This window comes from Lithobates pipiens, unplaced genomic scaffold, assembly GCF_037356315.1.
Source record: "Lithobates pipiens isolate NorthernLeopardFrog02 unplaced genomic scaffold, aLitPip1_a1.2 Scaffold_19, whole genome shotgun sequence".
Lineage (NCBI taxonomy): Eukaryota > Metazoa > Chordata > Amphibia > Anura > Ranidae > Lithobates > Lithobates pipiens.
In genome coordinates this window covers 85,056,231-85,077,506 of record NW_027507764.1, presented here as the reverse complement: position 1 = coordinate 85,077,506, position 21,276 = coordinate 85,056,231, and the positions used below count along the sequence as shown (strand labels likewise).

The window sequence follows — 21,276 nt, the reverse complement described above, 5'->3', positions numbered from 1 at the left end:
GGTATTTGATAAATAAAATGAAAATTAACAAGGGACACTAACACCAAACAACCTCCTTGAGGTTTACAAAGACATGATTATAATGGTGGTGTGGAAATGTGACATAAATAAATAAAAAGGAGATCACGAGAAAATAATAAAAAAAATAAAAAATATGTTGATTTAAAAAAAAACGGACTAAAGGACTAAAAAAAAAAAGGTAAACTTTATTATGGAGATCTGGCTTTAATTAAAATAAAGATTATTCAGTAGATCGCTAGAAACAATAAAGAAAGAAGTTTGTGAGAACTCTGTGTGAATATGAGCAGCAAAACGACTTCATTCTTCGAGCATTATAAAGAAGAAGAGAATGCGCGGTATTGAAAGATTTAAAAATTTGCAGCAAGAAGAATCTGCTATCTCCATTACGAGCGCTAGTTTTACCAGACCGAGTGGTTCCGTCTCGTAATTGATTCTGAGCATGTGTGATGTTTTGCGTGTCAGAATTGCATACACATAATTGGAATTTCCGATAGAAAGTTTTTCCGTGTGCAAAATTGAGAACATGCTCCCCCCCATTTTTTGCTGGTGGGAATTCGGCCAGCTAAATTCCGATGGAGCATAAACACGATCGCATTTTCCGATGAAAAGCTCTCATCGGTCTTTTGCTGTGCGAAATTTTGATCATGTGTGGCATTAGTTTAGTGCTAGGAGATCACTTTGCCATTTGTACAACCGCTTTAAAAGAAAATCATTCGTTCTGTTCTTGTACGAGAAAGATGTGGGAGTTTGTCCCTTCGGAAATGTTTGTTTTCGGAATCGGCTGTCGAAAAAGTTGTGTACACAGAAACTCGTATGATCCTTTCTTATAGTGTGTATGGGCTATTAAGAAGGATTTTCGAAAGAAAATTTGTTCAAAATTTGGCCTGCATAAGACTCCATTCACACCAATACAAGTGCAGCGGAGGTGAAGCACACGTTTTTCGTATGTTGCATTTAGAACAACCGATTCATTTAAATTTCAATGGGCAATATTAAAACATTGTGACACACCAAAAAGCATGGTACTTTTTTAGCGTGCTTTAGCAAGATGCCTGAGGCGCCATTCAACAAATGGTACTGCTGCCATGCGTCTGCAAAGGGTACACGCGTTTTTGTGCATTGCAGGAGAGCGTGCATTTTTGCGCATTTCCACAACGCACAAATGTGAATATAGCCTAATGTATTAACGTGTGTTGCAGTATGACAAAGTAATGTGCGTGTTATCACATAACATGGTGTGAATGGAGCCCTAAGAGGGTGGAATAAATCATTTCTGATAAAGTTTATTACATCACAATATAGAAAAGAGGTAGAGCTGGGAGAGAATGAAGAATTTAATCCAAATGAAGGAGGAAGTCAGTCCCTCCACACAGGGAACAAATGTGAGGTTACAGAGCACCTATTGGCGCCTCACACCACCTTCAGTGGGAAGACTACAAATCCCGTCATGCTCCGCGCTCCGCCTACAGAGGCTGGCAGTGGAAGCGTAGGAGGAGGATGGAGGATGGAGGAAGGAGGTGGAGCCTCCATTGGATTGTGAAAGCGAGGCTCGGAATCCCAGAATAGCAGGCGGGCGGGTCTGCGCTCAGTTGTCTGCTACAAGGAAGAGATGCGCAGGGCTGGAAGATGGCAGAGCTGCAGATGTTGTTAGAGGAGGAGATCCCGGCCGGCAAGCGGGCTCTATTCGAGAGTTACCAGAACCTCACCCGAGTGGCCGACTACTGCGAGAGCAACTACGTCCAGGTGACAGCTGCCTGTGATTCATGTTTGCCTAATGGCAGGCAGGAGGGGCGGGGCGCACACAATACAGGAAGTACGGGAGGGGGGGACACCACCACCTTGGGGGGCCTACATATACCCTCCCGCCTCTGTAATCTATAAACTTTATCTGTGAAAAAAAATAATCACACTGATAAATTTTCTGGTTGTGGTGCCCTCCCGAGCCCAGTGTGGGGCAGAGCAGGGAGAGGGCTGCTGGGTGTTCCCCTGCTCTGCCCACAGGGTGTGCCTTATTGTTTAATTATGAGTCATGTCAGTGTGTGTGTCCCCTGTGTGCTGTACAGCAGGAAGGGGCACCCCACTACTGGGCTCAGCCGGGTGCTCCTGTGCCAGGCAATCGTGTAACGATATGTGCAATCTCAGCTCAGCCTGTCTAGACACAGCTGGGAGATCTCTGATCATGTCAGTGCCACCCATGGGGCTCCTTCTTCTCTTTGTGCCAGGATGTTTATTGCATTAGATGCACGCTGGGCATCTTTATACCCAAATGCAAACCTTTTATTACATTGCAGCTTACCTATTCTTACATGTGATGGATGATTTAGTTTAGTTTTAGGAGATCACTTTGCCATCTGTACACTTGGGAACTCCCCCCGCACTAAAGGAACATTCTGCATACAAGTCACACAGCCCTTGTTCAGGGTTTGTACTGAATACAGTTGGTGGGGTGTAAAATGCCTGTAGGTGACCATACACTATGCCATCTGATTGAACTGTCTACTTTTTTGATCTGCCATGAACTGTATGATGCACGGTCCTTTCTAATTGGATAATTTAGACTAGTCCTAATATTGTCTTGGTAGATCTAAAGTTGATTGCGCAGGTATTGTATGGTCAGATTGTAACATGTATGAGAATGGATTGTTCAGGTGTTTTCTGTTATATGGTTTTGGGAACTCCAAATCTGGCCTTACACATTCAGCAGAGACGGCTAAATTTCAATCCGTGAGGGATGGTTCTTGCTTTACTGATGTTACTTGTTTGACTTCTGTCATAGAGACATGTTGGAATATTGTCCTCGATCAGCGACTTCAGCCCCTGATCAGTGTTTTCTGATAGCAATGAGTCTTGCTGTCTGGTTACAGTAGGGGGTTGATTTACTAAAACTGGAGAGTGCAAAATCTGGTGCGGCTTTGCATGGTAGTCAATTGGCTTCTAACTTCGGCTTGTTCGCTTAGATCCCTTTCACAGTGAGGCAGTTTTCAGACGTTTTAGCACTAGAAATTGGCACCTGAAAGCTGCCTCCCTTTCATTACATTGCATTGCTTTCACACTGTGTTGGTGTGCTTGCGGGACGTTTTCGGAAAAGCCCTGCAAGCAGCATCTTTAGGGTGGTTTGGGAGCGCTGTATACAGCGCTCCCAAAACACTCCTTCCCATTGCAATTTGGGTTAAAAGCACCGCGCTAGCAGCTGTAAAGCGTTGCAAAAGCGCCACTTAACCACTTAAGGACCGCCGCATGGAGATATACGTCGGCACAATGGCACCGACAGGCACGTACTGGTACATGCTTGCCTTCCAGCGGGTGGGGGGTCCGATCGGACCCCCTCCCACTGGCTGCGGCGATCCGGGATGAGGGGATGGCCGTTTGTTTCTGGCCAACCCCTCGATCACACCTGGAGAACGAGAAGCTTCCCCCACCTGTGTAGTGTAAATACAGGCAGGGAGGAAGTGATGTCACTCTCCTCGGGGCGGTCTTTTTGACCGAACTGCGAGGAGAACACATAGTAAGTGTGCACCAACACTACACTGACACGTAGGTACACATAGGCACACAAATCGCCCCCCTCCCAGTCACAGTGTCACTGATTGCAGTGATCATTTATTTACTGATCACTGCATTTGGTGTCAGTTGTGACAGTAAAAAGTGTCAGGGCAGTTAGTGTTAGGTCCAGGGTAGCCCCCTACCCCCCCAATAAAGGTTTAACCTCCTGATTGCCCCTAGAGTTAACCCTTTCACCCCTTTTTGCCAGTGTCACTACGCAATCGTTTTTCTGATCGCTGCATTAGTGTCACTGGTGCCGCTAGGTAGCTAGTTATTTTTTAGGTTCACCGCCAGGTTTTTATAGCGCTAGGTACCCCCATATACTACCCAATAGAGGTTTTAACCCCCTGATTGCCCCTAGAGTTAACCCTTTCACCAGCGATCATCGTATAAGTGTCACTGATGACGCTGGTTAGCCAGTTAGTTATTATATAGCATCAGGGACCCCCATATTCTACCCAATAAAGGTTTTAACCCCCTGATTGCCCCTAGTTAACCCTTTCACCAGTGATCACCGTATAAGTGTTACGGGTGACTCTGGTTAGTTTGCTTTTTATAGCATCAGGGCACCCACCATTTATTACCCAATAAAGGTTTAACCCCCTGATCACCCGGCGGGTGATATCAATTAGGTTTTAGGGTCAGGGTCTGTGTCACCCCAGGCAGCGCTAGGTTAGTGCCAGTACCGCTAACACCCACGCGCAAAGCATAAACCTCCCGTAGTGGTATAGAATCTGAACAGATCAATATCTGATCTGATCAGATCTATACTAGCATCCCCAGCAGTTTAGGGTTCCAAAGAAACGCATTGTTAGCGGGATCAGCCCAGATACCTGCTAGCACCTGCGTTTTGCCCCCCGGCCCAGCCCACCCAAGTGCAGTATCGATCGATCACTGTCACTTACAAAACACTAAACGCATAACTGCAGCGATCGCAGAGTCAGACCTGATCCCTGCGATCGCTAACAGTTTTGTTTGGTAGTGTTTTTATATTTAAAACTTTAAGGCGGTGCTTGGTTTTCGGGGACCCGTACGTGGCTAGGTTCCCAAAAAGTCCCCCACATGTGGTATCCCCGTACTCGGGAGAAGCAGCAGAATTTATTTTACTTATGCCCATAGCATGTGTGAGCAATATATCATTTAGTGACAACTTTGTGCAAAAAAAAAAAAAAAAAAAGTTTAATATTCCTGCAACTTGTGGCAAAATATAAAATATTTCATGGACTCAACATGCCTCTCAGTAAATAGCTTGGGGTGTCTACTTTCCAAAATGGGGTCATTTGGGGGGGGGGGGGGGGTTGTGCTATTTTGGCATTTTATGGCCTTCGAAACTGTGATAGGTAGTGAGGAATGAAATCAAAAATTTGCACCCTTAGAAATCCTGAAGGCAGTGATTGGTTTTCGGGGTGCCGTACGCGGCTAGACTCCCAAAAAGTCCCACACATGTGGTATCCCCATACTCAGGAGAAGCAGCAGAATATAGTTTGGGGTGCAATTCCACATATAACTATGGCATGTGTGAGCAATATATCATTTAGTGACAACTTTTTGTAAACTTTTTTTTTTTTTTTTTGTCGGAAAATATTTCCAGCAAGTTGGAAAATTTTTGGTCCGATGGAAACAGTCATTATTCAATCACTTGGGACAAAAAAATATATATTCAAGGCAAAGGCATAATGAGCTAGTATGCATAGCATACTAGCTCATTATGAATAACTTACCTGAGAATGAAGCCCCCAAAGCGGTCCTCCTTCTTTATCTTCACCGATGCCATGTATCCCGGAGTGACTTCCGGGTCTCGCTGCTCCAGTGCTGTGATTCGCTGGAGCCGTGATGGTGTCACTCCTGCGCATGCGCACGGGAGCCGAAACAAGCGGCACATCGCCGTGATATGCGGCCTGCACAGTGCGCCTGCGCGCCGCTGTCTACGGCACATGCGCCGTAGACAGCGGTGCCTGTCCTTTTGTAAATGTCTCCTAAACCGCGTAGGTTTAGGAGATATTTCTTGGACCTACAGGTAAGCCTTAATCTAGGCTTACCTGTAGGTCAAACTAGTTTGTAAGGGTTTTTTACAACCACTTTAAACAGCGGTAAAGGGCTGCAAGTAATGATGATTTTCATAATCGATTAATTGGCCGATTATTGTTTTGATTAATTGGTTAATAACCTTAAAAAAAAAAAAAAAAGTGGGTCAAATTGACGTTAATTTTTCAACCACAGTGACGGGAACATTTGGAAATAATAGAAAACTTCTTAGTCAAAAGAATTTTCAGACAATGTATGTGGTTTTCTTTCAAAAATTACATTCATTTTAAAAACAGAATGTTAAAAACAAGTGAAAATTCTTTCATTCAGCGAATGTACAAAGATTTTTCGTCTGAATATTCTCATCTGAAAAATGTATCCGTGTGTCCAGCATAAGGCTTTGTACACACCTATGCAGTTTGCTTTTGATCGGTTTCTGCAGTGCCTTTTTGCTGTGCATTTTGATTTTTGCGCACATGATGATTTTACTGCAATTTGCATTTTTTTTTTTTTTTTTTTTTGGGCAGATTAAAAAACACAAATTGCTGCAAAAATGCATTACATGCTTCTCCATTGAAGTATATTGAACCAATAAAGCACCATTTTGCTTTTTAAAAGTCCCTGACCCTTTCAGATGTGACCGTGTCCCATAGGAAACCATGTAAATGAACTGTAGTGCATTTCTGCAAAAAGCCCCAATGATCTCATAGATGTGAACCAGGTCTAAGACGTTTAGTAACATAATGGGGTTAAAAAAAAAAAATAGCCCTTTTATAGTAGAAAAAAAGCACAATCTCTACTGGAAGGGGTTCATTTTTTTTATTTTATTTTTTTTCTGTAGAACAGTGAAAGTAATATTTACAGTAGTGATTATTTGCTCTTTTTGTACTATATAAAGGGCTCATTTAATTTTTTACATTTTTTTTAACCTTATGTTACTGGCCGATCGATTATGAAAATAGTAATCAATTTCATAATCTATTGTTGATTAATCGATTAGATGTTTCAGCCCTAAAAACGAGTGGCACTTTCAGGGTGAAAGCAGCTTTAAAGTGGATGTAAACCTTCACATATGCCCAGTGAAGTGAACAGCCTCAGATGATACACAGGGATGAAACAAATCTCCCTACATACGTTTTATCAAGTGTCGGAAAACTTGACAGAAGTTATTGGGCTGATAAGTGAAGGACGGATCAGGAGCAGGCTACGAGACATAGTGCTTTGAAGAGAGATAAGAAAACACTGCAGATATGTGCCCAAATCAAATTTCATGAATTGGGTTTACATCCACTTTAAGCTTTGACAAAAAAAGTAGAAGCTGATTGGTTTCTAGGTAGAGCTGCACCAGATTTTGCCCTTAGCAGATTTTAGTAAATCAACCCCAATGTCTTTGGCAAGAGATTCCTCCATCTACCTCGTTGTGCGGATGAAGGAATTTAATTTTTTTTTTTTTTCGATCCTCTGGCTGAACAATAACAAAACGAAGCTTATGTCGGGCCATACACTATGTGTACAGTGTGTTTGTACAGGAATTGTACTTGCAAGGTTCCGTGCCCACACAGCCGCTCCAGTGATCTGAGAGTTTTTAACCGCTTAAGGACCGCCCCACGCGGTATACATCGGCAGAATGGCACAGCTGGGCACAATCACGTACCTGTACGTTGCCTTTAAGTGCCCAGCCGTGGGTCGCACGCCGCCGGCAGTGCACTCACGACCGGTCCTGAACTCTGTGACTGTGGCCACGGGGCCCATGGACCCAATCGCCTCTGGTGTCCCGCGATCAGGTCACAGAGCTGAAGAACGAGGAGAGGTAAGTGTAAACAAACCTCTCCCTGTGCTTCCTACTGTGGCTGTCACTGATCGTCTGTTCCCTGTTAAAGGGAAAGACGATCAGTGACGCCAGACGCCAAGCCACGCTCCCTACAATTAAAAAAACACACACTTAACCCCTACACTGCCCCCTAGCGTTTAACGCCTTCACTGCCAGTGATATTTTTACAGTAATCGGTGCATTTTTAATTGCAATAAAGATCGCTGCCATTACTAGTAAAAAAAAAAAAAAAAAAATTTTGTAGACGCTATAACTTTTGCGCAAACCAATCAATAAACGCTTATTGCGATTTTTACCAAAAATATGTAGAAGAATACGTATCGGCCCAAACTGAGGCAAAAAAGTGTGTGATTTATTTATTTTTATTTATTTTTTTTTCAAAATTGTTGCTCTATTTTTGTCTATAGTGCAAAAAATAAAAACCGCAGAGGTGGTCAAATACCACCAAAAGAAAGCTCTATTTGTGGGAAAAAAAAGGACGCCAATTTTGTTTGGGATCCACGTCGCACGACAGCAGTTGTCAGTTAGGCTGCTTTCACACTGGGGCGGTATTCAGGCGTTACAGCGCTAAAAATAGCGCCTGTGTAACGCCTGAAAAAAACCGGCCCCTTTAACTCCAGTGTGAAAGCCGGAGGGCTTTCACACTGGAGCGATGCGCTGGCAGGACGGTGAAAAAAGTCCTTCTAGCCGCATCTTTACAGCGGTGAAGGAGCGGTGTATTCACCGCTCCTATACCGCTCCTACCCATTGAAATCAATGGGACACCGCGGCAATACCGCCGCCAAAGCGCCGCTGCAGCGGCGCTTTGCGGGCGGGTTTAACCCCTTTTCGGCCGCTAGCGGGGGTTAAAACCACCCCGCTAGCGCCCGCACACCGCCGCTAAAACGTCGTTAAAGCGCCGCTAAAAATAGCGGCGCTTTGCCGCCGACGCTGCTCCCGCCCCAGTGTGAAAGCAGCCTTATAGCGACGCAAGGAGCTTGGTCCTTTTAGCTGGAAAATGGTCCGTGTATGTATGTATGTGTATATGTATATGTATGTGTATATGTATGTGTATGTGTATGTGTATGTGTATGTATGTGTGTGTATATATATATATATATATTAATTAATATATAAATTTTCCATCCTCAACAGTCAGTGTTGATGGGGGGGGGGGTGGAGGGGAGCTGTCCTTTCCGGGAGAACAGTCATTATTTCTATTGTTTATAGCCACTGGCAGTAATCGCATCTTAAAAGAACCAACATGTTGGTTGCTTCTAAGGCCGCGTACACACGGGCGGACTGTTCGCCCAACCTTGTCCGCTGAACAGTGTTTGGGCGGACAGTCCGCTCGTGTGTGGGCTTTCAGCGGACAGTTTCAGCGGACAGTTGGACGGACAAAGTCTTTCGGAAATTCCGAAAAACTGTCCGCTGAAACTGTGTTTGAGCGAACAGTCCGCCCGTGTGTGGGCTTGTCCGCTGTACTTTCGAAATGAGCGGACTGTTCCCGCTCGGAAAGTCCGCCCATTTCGAGCGCGTGTACAGGTAGGCGGGGCCCGCGAAGGAGACGTCGCGGGCTCCGCCGCCTGGAATGGGCTTAAAGGGGAACCCCAACGCCGAAAAAAATCGGCGTGGGGGTTCCCCCCAAGTCCACACCAGACCCTTGTCCGAGCACGCTACCCGGCCGGCCAGGAAAGGGGGGCGAGCGAGCGCGCCCCCCCTCCTGAGCCGTACCAGGCCGCGTGCCCTCAACATGGGGGGGTGCCTTGGGGAAGGGGGGGGGCCGCGCGGCCCCCCCACCCCAAAGCACCTTGTCCCCATGTTGATGAGGACAAGGGCCTCTTCCCGACAACCCTGGCCGTTGGTTGTCGGGGTCTGCGGGCGGGGGGCTTATCGGAATCCGGGAGCCCCCTTTAAGAAGGGGGCCCCCGGATACCGGCCCCCCACCCTATGTGAATGAGTATGGGGTACAATGTACCCCTACCCATTCACCTGTGAAATAAAGTACAAATAAAAACACAACACAGGGGGAAAAAATATTTTATTGCACAGCCGGGGGTCTTCCGTCTTCGGGGGTCTTCTCGCCGGACTCCTCCGCTATGTGTGTGTAGCTCTTTTGCCAGCGGAGGAGTCCGGCTTTCTTCCTCCCCGCCGCCGGCCTCTTCTCCCGACTTCGGGGGTCTTGTCCCCCTCTTCGGTTCTTCTGCCGGGCCACCGCGCCTGGTCCGGTGGCCCGGTCTTCTGTCGCCGTCTTCCGTTCTTCTGTCGCCGCCTTCGGTTCTTCTGCCGGGCCACCGCGCCTTCTTGTAGCTCTTTTACAGGCGGTGGCCCGGTCTTCTGTCGCCGTCGCCGCCTTCCGTTCGTGTTCTTCTTCTTGTTCTTCTTGTTCTTCTCCTGGAGATGTTGACTCGACGAGCTCTCCGGCCGGAATGCCGGGGACGCGCTGTGCGGTCACTTATATAGTGACAATGGGGCGGGGTCACATGGTATATGTCACATGGGTTGGTCACATGGGTTGATGTCACATGGGGACTATGACATCGTAAGGGGGCGGGGTCACCATGTGACATCAACCCATGTGACATATACCATGTGACCCCGCCCCATTGTCACTATATAAGTCACAGCGCAGGGCGGCTCTGGCATTCCGGCCGGAGGGAGCGACGTGTCAACATCGCCTGGAGAAGAACAAGAAGAACAAGAACGGAAGGCGGCGACGGCGACAGAAGACCGGGCCACCGCCTGTAAAAGAGCTACAAGAAGGCGCGGTGGCCCGGCAGAAGAACCGAAGGCGGCGACAGAAGAACGGAAGACGGCGACAGAAGACCGGGCCACCGGACCAGGCGCGGTGGCCCGGCAGAAGAACCGAAGAGGGGGACAAGACCCCCGAAGTCGGGAGAAGAGGCCGGCGGCGGGGAGGAAGAAAGCCGGACTCCTCCGCTGGCAAAAGAGCTACACACATAGCGGAGGAGTCCGGCGAGAAGACCCCCGAAGACGGAAGACCCCCGGCTGTGCAATAAAATATTTTTTCCCCCTGTGTTGTGTTTTTATTTGTACTTTATTTCACAGGTGAATGGGTAGGGGTACATTGTACCCCATACTCATTCACATAGGGTGGGGGGCCGGTATCCGGGGGCCCCCTTCTTAAAGGGGGCTCCCGGATTCCGATAAGCCCCCCGCCCGCAGACCCCGACAACCAACGGCCAGGGTTGTCGGGAAGAGGCCCTTGTCCTCATCAACATGGGGACAAGGTGCTTTGGGGTGGGGGGGCCGCGCGGCCCCCCCCTTCCCCAAGGCACCCCCCCATGTTGAGGGCACGCGGCCTGGTACGGCTCAGGAGGGGGGGCGCGCTCGCTCGCCCCCCTTTCCTGGCCGGCCGGGTAGCGTGCTCGGACAAGGGTCTGGTGTGGACTTGGGGGGAACCCCCACGCCGATTTTTTTCGGCGTTGGGGTTCCCCTTTAAGCCCATTCCAGGCGGCGGAGCCCGCGACGTCTCCTTCGCGGGCCCCGCCTACCTGTACACGCGCTCGAAATGGGCGGACTTGCCTCCGCCTTACGTGGGCGAGTCCGTTCATTTCAAAAGTTGAGCGAACTGTTTGCCCAACCTTGTTCGTCAAACAGTCCGCTCGTGTGTGGGCAAGTCCGCTCATGCAAATTTTGAGCGGACTGTTTGATGAAACTGTTTGCCGAACAAGGTTGGGCGAACAGTCCGCCCGTGTGTACGCGGCCTAAGGCCAGCCATACACGGTTCATGCTGAACCGGATGAGATTTGAATCGTTAATGGGCAGGCTGAATCTACCAAGTTGATCGATCAACTTTGGTACAACAGCCTGCTGGCTTCTCTTGCGATCATCACGGTCCTCTCTTAGCGGTGATGGCTTCCTCCACTGGGAGAAATCCGGCAGAAGGGATTCCTGCATCAGCATTGTGGGGGGGGGCGGGGGGGGTTTGCAGAGATAGGGTTGCAGGAAATAAATTTGCTTTGTGTATGGCCGGCTTAAGTCGATTAATGGTTCCACTTGGGTACAATCAGCCTACCCATACATGGTTTGAATCTTAGCCGGTCCCTGCAGAACTGGCTGAGATTCATATTGTCTACGATCGACTTTAGTTGAGATTTAAAATATATTTTTTTCTGAAAAGGTCACCTAAATCGTTTTAAGCATTCACTAGATTCCATGGCACTGTAGGGTCCCTGCAGAGGTTGCTAGGGGGTCCTTGAGCAAAGGGCAATTTCTGCCTCAGGAAAGTTCCCACTGATGCCATTGATCTTTTTAGCTATCTGTAAGGAGGGGGTTCTTCCCAGTGACCACAAATAAGAGACGTTTTTCCCAGTGGTCATCACACTAAAGTAGCTAAATAAATAATTAGCAGGGGTTCCCCAAGACTGGAAACCTTATGTTAACTGTTCCTTTCCTTTAAAAAGGAACTTGCCGTGCTGGGCTTTACTTTCCTGGAGTTCAGCTTTATTACATATACATTGGTGCAGTTTTCTTTTTGTGTTTAAAGTGGACTTTTTTAAGCTCATTGAACACTGACTTACAAAGAGAACATTCCGTATTTTAGGAAATCATTGTTGCTGTCTGTTAGGTCATATTGGATTGGTGACTAACAGCTGTATGTAATATGATTTCATATTCCGCCCTTGGAAGAAATGGCTTTGCTTGTTGTAGTCATTTTCCCCTGTCTGTTTCTGCCTTCAGGACTTGTTAATCCAGATTTATAATGGAGTTGAATAGAACTTTTTTATTTTATTTTTTTTTTTTCATGGTTCTTTTTATAGATTTCAAACAATAGACCCAACTAATTAAAAACTAGAACAGATCATAAATGTAAGGCAAACACATTGAGCATTTGTAATTAATTTTACTCCCCAGTGACTGTCTACAAATATTTGGCGAGTTCTGCATGTTTGCGGTGTCATGTCTATTGTAATAACAAAGGTCCAATGAATTTCCTGTTTGGTGGGTAAGACGACAGTGGTGGTCAGTCTGTCTACATCTAGGATTCATGTATGGAAAATTCAAGCGGAACTAAACCCTTCTATCCTTTTCAGCCAAGGGAGCTGCCATCTTGGCCTCTGACCTGCAACTGTCATAGTGCTGCACATGTGATTAGTTATGACCCCGACCATTTGATGGTGTGTCGTTTTGGTTGAAAGTACAAGCAAATGTGACAGTTAGCATTCCCGGCATGCCAGGAAATTTGATTTGAAAACAATTTGCTTCCCTTGGTGACATAAGAGAGAAGACAGAATCTTCCCTGTCCAATCATATGAAGAGAACCATAGCGTGTACTTTTGTGAATGTCGCAATGTGTTGTAATGGATGACCCCATAAATGTGTATTTTAGGATGAGCAGCTGTAGAAATACAGGAACCTGGTCAGATGGCGTGGCGTGTGTCACTCTTCGGTACATTACCTAATCTCCCCCATTGCTGTTTTTTTTACTGTCACTTCCTCAGTCTTAGAAATGTTTCAAGTCGTCAAGCAGTGAGTCACCGGCTGTGTGGTTTCGACCTTTTTGTCACAGGTCGCAGCACCAGGGGTTTAGGCTATGCAGATAATGTTGTTACTACGCATAAACGTGTATGGATAATATAAAAATGCACTTTTTTTTTTTTTTTTTTTTTTTTTTTATGTTGGGTGTGTTTTATGGTTTGTGTTCTAACCATAACGTATAAGGCCTGGTTCACACCCCCTTCCCTTCACCTCAGATATACAAACTGCAACCTGAATTGTGAACCATTCAAAAGAATGCCTTCCAGGTTGACAGTTAAATCTGAATTCTGGGAATTCTGCTCCTTTTTGTAAAGTTAGACAAACTAGGTGTAGTACAGCCAAAGCTTGTTTGTCTGTACTTCTCCTGTGGCTCACAGGAGTGCAGTTCGTTCTGCACTCCCCTGTTTTCAGCGGACTAAAGCCTGCTGTCTGCTGACAGCGAAGCCAGTCCAGGCTGGGGCAAGATCCCGACAATGAAGTTAGGATTCTCACCCACATGCCTGGACCGGCACCCGTCTGCTGCCACCCCCTCCACAGCCCTCCTTATTTATCCCCAACTGCCTCCCTGGGTACTTGTGACCTTAGCAATAAACTCCTATAAGTTTGCTGAATCTGATTAACTATTGATAAGAGTATTTACTTCATAGCCTTTATCAACACTACTTTTAGTGAGTACCCCCGCCTGTTCCTTGAATTCTTCTACCCTAGTGCAATTCCATCTCAACCTTGTATATTGTCCTTTAGTAACCGTTTTTAGCCAAGTTCTATGGTGACGGCTGTATAGGGGAATGTAAGCATTCCTGTCGGTAGGCTTGAAAAAATTAATTATTTTGAAGTGATCCATTTTAATCCTCATGTCCAAGAAATGTACCTCCTCTCTGCCAACTTCAATATGATACCCCTATCATTAAGTGATTCCATAAAGTCCCTAAGACTGCTGCCATCCCCATCCCATAGGAGGATGTCGTCTATATACCTTGTCCACAAGACAAAGTCAGGTCTCTGATGGGCATAGATTACATCCTCCTCCCATTTGGCCATGAATAAATTGGCCAAACTTGGGACATACTTAGCCCCCATAGCAACACCCCTATCTTGGTGGTAAAACTGATTCTCCAAGCAGAAATAGTTGTGTGATGCTGCAAATTCCAATTCATGCTTTAATTTTTAATTGTAATGTGCAAGATTTGGATTATGGAGTCTTATTTATTTATTTTTTGACTACACCCCTCATGATGACTCTGCATAGGTGATGTACATTTAGTTGCAATTTGTAGGGCTTCCTGTGGAGGGCAGTGTGTCCCTATAGTGGACATTCTGCCTACTTCTGGGTCTAATCACTCAAGATTTTTCTGCCGTGTCTGGCTTTGGAAGTGGTTATATAGCTATCTATTTCGTAGTTGTATTGGAATGTTTAAGTTTTTGGGTTTAATCTTGCATGATTAGACCCAGAAATAGGCAGAATGTCCACATAAAGGACACTATGCCATACTGCCCTCTACAGTAAAACCTACAAATCGCACCTTAATGCACATCACCTGTGCAAAGTCATCCTGAGGGGTGTAGAAGAAACAGACTCCATAATCCAATCGTGAAGATTACAATTAAAGTATTCCAGGCAGGTGGTGTCGTGGTTGGGATTCAAACCAGCGACCCTTCTTACTGCTAGGCAAGAGTGCTGCCCACTACACCATTGTGCCGCCCTAAACCCCCATACACACTTAACGTTACTCCAAAACCTAATCAAAGATAGTTTTCAAATGATGTTTACATTGTCAGACAGACTTTGTGAACAGACGTTGCAATTCATCCACAAACGTTACCTTAAGGATAATCCCGATGCCTGTTAAAGAGGAAGTAAACCCTGATGGGTTTACTTCCTCTTTTTTTTCCCTGCAAAGGTAAAGCATAATGGACTACTATGCATCGCATAGTAGCTCATTATGTGTCACTTACCTGACACAGGAGCCAGCGAAGTCGCCGCTGTCCCCTGTAGTCCGCCGCATCCATCTTGCTGGTGGCGTCTCGCAGCTCCGACGAATGACAGCGGCGAAGCCACGATGACGTCACTCCCGCGCATGCGCACGGGAGTCGACAAATTGGGCAAATCCATTCTTGGACTTGCCGCATTTAGTGCGCCTGCGCGCCGCTGTCTACGGCGCATGCGCCGTAGACAGTGGTGCCCATTTTCGGGCAAATATCTCCTAAACCATATAGGTTTAGGAGATATTGCTTGGACCTACAGGTAAGCCTTAATCTAGGCTTACCTGTAGGTCAAAGTGGTTTGAAAGGGTTTACTTCCTCTTTAACTATGAATTGTCTACATAAAGACATTGACGTCTACGTTGAGGCCCAAAGGGGAAAAATATCCAACCTTGAAAATCCATTTAATCTCAAATTGTGAGGTCCCCGTTACTAGTAAGCCACCCCTTCAATGTGGAGTGTATCTGTCAATGTGCATAAATGTGATTCCTAGGGTCCATATGTACCAGTGCATAGTGTCTGAAAACCCTTCCTAATATTGTTAATGTGCTCATTCAGTCTCACCTGTGGCGTCTGTTAGGTCCTGTCCACATACTGGAGTCCACATGGACATTGTAACAACCCCAGTCGTGGAGCAGGTAATGAAGGGTTTTATCTTAAAGGTATGGGAGGAACTAGTGGACGTGAACTCTGATGTTCCTATGTCGACAGGCCAAAAAGCACACACTTGATATTTCCTGCACTAATAGAATCCAACAAGGGACTGCAGATGAGGCATTTTTTCAGGTTTATTACATGGACTATTTTTTAGCGCTAAAGCGCCTGAGAAACACCTTCAGTGCGAAAGGGGTCTAAGTGTCAGATACACATAGTGCTGATATTATAACAGATACTTTTAAAGTGTTGCTAAACCCAGGAGCCTGCATTCACTAGATCTGGTCTCCGTACACAGAACATGAAAATGCAATAATTTTGGTAAAAAAAAAAAAGCAAAATTATCTTTTCTCATCAGCAGTATATAGCAGTCTTATGACTTCTATAAATGCCTGGTTAAAGCTTGTAGGACTTTTCATTCTGCTTGGATTTTCCTATGAGGTTGTACAACTCCTGCCTCTCTGTCTGGACAGTGCTGATTGGCTCTGTGCTGATCACATGCACCCTCCCAAGAAGGGGGGGGGGGGAGGAGGAGGAGAACTCTAGCAATAACCACCAAACTGAGAATGTGTAGTGTCCCCAAGGCTCTGTACTATAATATGGATTGGGGACTGTGGAAGAAGGGGAGGATCAAAAAAGCCTTTGACACAATGTGTAGTATTAACCCCTTAGGTTTCACAGTGAGTATAACTGGCATGCTTTACTGCATGTACAGACTGATTCTTACTTTTGTGGGCTTAGTAACCACTCCAATACTGGACAATTTCTCCCCGTTTCTTCCCAGACCATTCGTCAGCTTTCTGTGCTCTCGCACTTTCAATGAGAATTGCGTGGTCATGTTACGCTGTTACCCAAATGAAATTTTTTGCATTTTGTTCACACAAAGAGCTTTGTTTTGGTGGTATTTATTCACCGTGTGTGTGTGTTTTTTATTGTGTATAATAATTAGTCTTGTGTAATCATGTATAGATGATCACTGGTGTGTGTGTGTGTGTGTGTGTGTGTGTGTGTGTATGTGTATGATTTTACATGTTTTTACTATGTGTGGGGACACTGGTCCCCACACATGATTGGACACAGCCGTCATGTGATCGGGAGGGCCAATCACAAAGCCCCCCTGCTGATTTGAGATGTGCTGTGTCCGGTTGACACAAGCGCATCGGGATCGCACTACTGCACCTGCACACAATCCTGCTCCTTCTGAGGGACGCCCCCCACTGGCCGAGGCTCTCAGCAGCTTATGCTCATAATCTTTCCTGAGCCTGGATTGGCTGTCTGATGTCAACCAATATATATATAATTTTATATTATATTGCGCTTTAGTAAATAAACCCTACTGTGTCTCTTTGGCAATAACAGACATGTACCTGCCTGCTCTCAGTCTGAGTGTATACTGAGCTGAGGCCAGAAACACAGGACCTGGAAGTAGACCGAGGAGAAGAACGTGGCCACCGAGTGATCTATTGTGACATCGTTAGAAGGTGGAAGCGACTGTCCGGGAGCTTATTTCCACTTTAAGCCCCTTGTAATAACTACCTCCGCTTTCTTGTTTTGGCAGGAGCACGGTGTGTCTGAATATAACTGCACTGTCCTAGAAGCACGAGAGGCTGACTAGTTCTCTTATAATCTAACAGACCTGGTCAGTCACGTCCCCATGTGTCATCAGGACTGCGTGTAGACAGTCTTGATGATGGGGAGACCAGTGTCATGCATGCCAGCATAGAACACTGGAGTGGCACAGGTTTAAATTTCCATTAAAGCGGAGGTCCACCCTAAAATGGACCTTCCGCTCATCGGAATCCCCCCCCCCCCCCTCCGGCGCCACAATTGGCACCTTTCAGGGGGGAGGGGGGTGCAGTTACCTGGATAATCCAGGTAACTGCACCCACTTCCGGGCTAGCTCTCTGCGGAAAGGGGCGTACATCACGCCCCTTTCCGCAAGTGCCCCGCTGCCTGCTGGGAAACACACAGATCCCAGAGGCAGCGGGGACCGTCCTCATTGCGCAGCGCGGCTCGCGCATGCGCAGTAGGGAACCGGGAAATTAAGCCGAAAGGCTCCATTTCCTGATTCCCATACCCAAGATGGCGGCGGCAGCACTCGAGTGTCGATCTAGAGATCGGCTTCGGGTGCCGACATCGCGGGTGCGCTGGACAGGTAAGTGTCACTATTTTAAAAGTCAGCAGCTGCAGTATTTGTAGCTGCTGACTTTTAAAAAAAAAAAAAAAACGCGGAGTCCCGGCGGACTCCCGCTTTAACAGAAAAAGGTTGTTTAATTTTGGTGGATTATTTCAGTTGGACTTTAAAGCCTCTTTCTGGCCAAAATATGACTCCATCCCCCTCTTACCTATGCTGCAAAGTTTACTTCTTGCCTGCTAAAAGAACTTCTCGCTCCTTTTGTCAATTTTCAATCCCCATCTTACTGCTAGCCAGGCCTGTCCTCAGTTCAGATGCTCTCCCAGCAGATCCAGCATTGCCCTGCTGTAATCTGCTAATCCAGGGGCATCAACCCCAGTCTCTCGCCGCCATTTTGGTACTCCTCAGTCATCGGGAGTCGACTGGCTCTTCGAGTTCAGGCAGTTTGCCTTTGATAATGTGCCTCCAGCTTTGCCGATCTGCCACTGTAACTCCCTACTTCTGCAGCCTCCTGGGGTTTGTCGCATGGGATCCAAGGAGGTTGAGACAGCAGGGACATGTCATTCTTGCCTAGGTGGGAATAGTGGTGGGTGGCAGGGCCAGGAATAGCATGATATGGGGGGGGGGGGGGGGGGGTGAGGGAAAGAGAGAGGAGGAGCCTTAATTAAGCAAACAAAACAAATTGCCGTTTCATACTTGTAGTGGAGTGTAGGGAGCTATAGGTAAACTAGAGTGTGAAGATTTGCTTCAAGCCCCCTGAACCTTTTCTAGGTACAGGGGGCTGCTAATCCAGTATTGCAGATGCACCAGTTCCCCGCTGCTGTTACTCCTCTACTGGATCCTAAGGAGACCCTTGTGCTGGACAGCTAATAGGAAGGCAGTGATGTGGAGACTCAAAGGACCCAACAAGAAGTAACCAGAAGAGGAGGGAAGACTGGGGTGGCACATGACTGCCGTTTTCCGATAAGTGTGAAGATTTAAAAAAAACAGTTTGGAGCTTTGCTTTGCATTTTGGGTGTATGTCTTAAATTAATACAAAGAATGTATTCTGGATGATAGAATTAGTTATGTGCTGGAAAACTTTGGTTCACGCCACAGGGTTTCTGCTTGTAATTGAAAGGTGTCTGAGCAAGCCTTTTACTAGACAGACATGTGACCATAACATTTGAAATGTAGAAAAAATAATTTTAAAATGTAAGATTTGCTTGTGAAAATCTATAAAATGCTTTGCATTGCTAGGTACTCCTGTTCCCATACATCTAAATGATTGCTGCTTGGCCTAGTTTACACCTATGCAGTTTTTTTGTGATTTTTGCAGAAACACGCTACAGTTCACTTAACATGATTTCCTATTGGACCACGTTTGTGTGTTTTTTATTTTTTTTATTTTTATTTTTTTTCAGCTGCTGCATGTTTGAAAAAGGTCAGACTTTTTTAAACTCAAAACAGTGTTCCTTCTCTATTGATTTAAAAAAAAAAAAGACGAGACACTGCAGAAAAGCACGTAGTGTGTTAACGCGTTCCTGCACTTTTAATCTGCCCAACTAATTGGCCAAAAAACTATATTTATTTTCTTCTCTTTTCTTCTCTATCTTCAATCTTCTCTATTGTGACCGCTTGCAATGTGCTTTCTCTTGTCACTTCCTGTATTCCCTGTGTGTGAGGGACACTGGATGGCTCTGTGTGGAGCGCTGAAGCTGTTCTGCAGACCGATGCACCACTGTTAGAGCTGCTGCTGACAGTTTTTCTTCTCCTCTCTGCATCTGGGAACCTCCTAGGGACTACAGGCACTGTTGTTGGCATTCACAGAATGCCCCAGGGTGGTGAGCCTAGCACTAAGCACCCCCCCCCCCCCCAACGTGGTGGCAGCAGGAGGGTTGAACATCACTGTCCTAAGTCTCCTTGCAGGTGGCAGACAGGCTAGGGTCAGCATGGCTTCAGAAACTGGTGTTTGTTCCCCCAAAATCCAGGCTATAGCAACCGGGTCACCTGCGGTTAGTGCGGTGCGCATGGACACCCTGATGGCGTTCCTGGACTCCTATGTTGCTAAGATAGAGGCAGGAAAGGTGCACGTAAGAGGCCCCTGCCCCCCCCCATCCTCTGGGGAAAGCTCTGATGCAGACTCGGGCCCTGCTGCGGCTGGAGACCCCCTGCTCTGACCTATCGGACGTAGCTGACCAGGACCATTCGGACAGTGAGGATGATTCCCCGACCGGGTCTGGGCGCGACAAGGTGCTTGTTGGAGCACTTATCACAGCTGTGCGTGATACCCTGAAGATTCAGAAGGCAGCGGATTCCTCTGCTGATGTACCGGTCCCCTTTGGGTCCCACAAGCCAGCACGTTCACCTAAGGTGTTCCCGTATTTGACTTATTTTGACAAATTCATCTACAGGGAATGGGGTCGCCCGCGACTGACCTTTTCAGTCCCCAAAAACTTGACGGTGTGTTACCCCTTTTGAGGAAAGCCTTCTCAAATAGTGGTTGGCTCCTCCGTTCATGGACCCCCCCAGTGTCTAGGTTAAAGTAACCACGATCCCGGTTGAGGGGGGCTCCTGCATTCAAGGATCCCACGGACAGGAATGCTGAAGCAGTGGCTCATTCCTTGTTTACGGTTGTGGGGTCAGCCATGCAACCTGTACTGGCATCCGCACTGGTGTCGCAGACACTGACTGGGTAGGCAAAACTTTTGCACTGTGAATTGGGAGAGCAGAATGCCTCCCCTGTCTGCGTGGAGTTAGCAGACCAACTAGTGCATGGCTTTAAGTACGTTTGTGACGCGGCCCTGGATACTCTCCCTCTGTTATCCAGGGCCTCGGTGTCAGCCTTATTTGGCTGAAATGCTGGCCTGCTGACCAGGCATCCAAGAAAGCCCTGACGGATCTTCCCTTCCGTGGCGACCGGCTCTTTGGAGCCTCGTTGGATGAGGGTTATTAAAAATGACATGGGTGGTAAGAGTACACTACTCCCACAGGCCAGTAAGGCTAAGGAGCCATGCCGCAGGCAAGGGCCCTCCTTTTCCACTCACAATCGGCTTTTTCGTCTGCCCGGTGCTTCGGCAAAACGACCCCAGCCCGACAGAACGGCCACGGACGGGCAGAAGCGTCCCTGGAACCGCAAGCCTGTGAACAAAAGTGCTACCGCATGAAGGTCTGCCCCCACCCACATCTCGGGTGGGGGGGGGGGGGTCGCCTTTGGCAGTTTTCAGCCCGTTGGACTTCCCAGTTATCCGACCAATGGATCTGCGACCTGATTTCTACAGGCTACAAGATAGTTTCTCTCTTGGCTGCCAAACAGATTCTTCCCCTCCAGCATACCTATGTTCCCGGTTCGCCGGGAGGCCCTGTTAGGGGCAGTGATGGACTTGCTGAATCAGGGGGTGATCGTACCAGTTCTGGAATCGGAACGCTTCCAGGAGTTCTACTCAAAACTGTTTGTGGTTCCCAAGAAGGAAGGGGTACGTAAATCTTGGACTTGAAAGCCCTCAATCACTTTGTAAAAGTGCAGAGGTTCAGGATGGAATCAGTTCGCTCAGTAGTCGCTGCACTCCATTCAGGATGCCTACTTGCACATACCCATATGCCTTCGGCATCAAAAATGTCTGCG

At 47.0% G+C, this 21,276-nt stretch overlaps 1 protein-coding gene across 14 annotated transcripts in view; it reads left to right on the top strand.

Moving 5' to 3' along the window:
- The first annotated feature begins 1,546 nt into the window (after positions 1 to 1,546).
- Positions 1,547 to 21,276, top strand: part of ABI1 (abl interactor 1) — a 137,175-nt gene continuing 117,445 nt past the window's right edge. For 7 of the 14 annotated variants that reach the window (XM_077491016.1, XM_077491009.1, XM_077491013.1 and 4 more), the window contains exon 1: positions 1,548 to 1,764. In XM_077491016.1, the coding sequence (XP_077347142.1) occupies positions 1,648 to 1,764 (117 nt within the window). In that variant the 5' untranslated portion in view covers positions 1,548 to 1,647. Of the gene's footprint in view, positions 1,765 to 21,276 lie in introns of all 14 variants that reach the window. The other 7 variants (XM_077491005.1, XM_077491007.1, XM_077491006.1 and 4 more) reach the window with 2 other exon arrangements.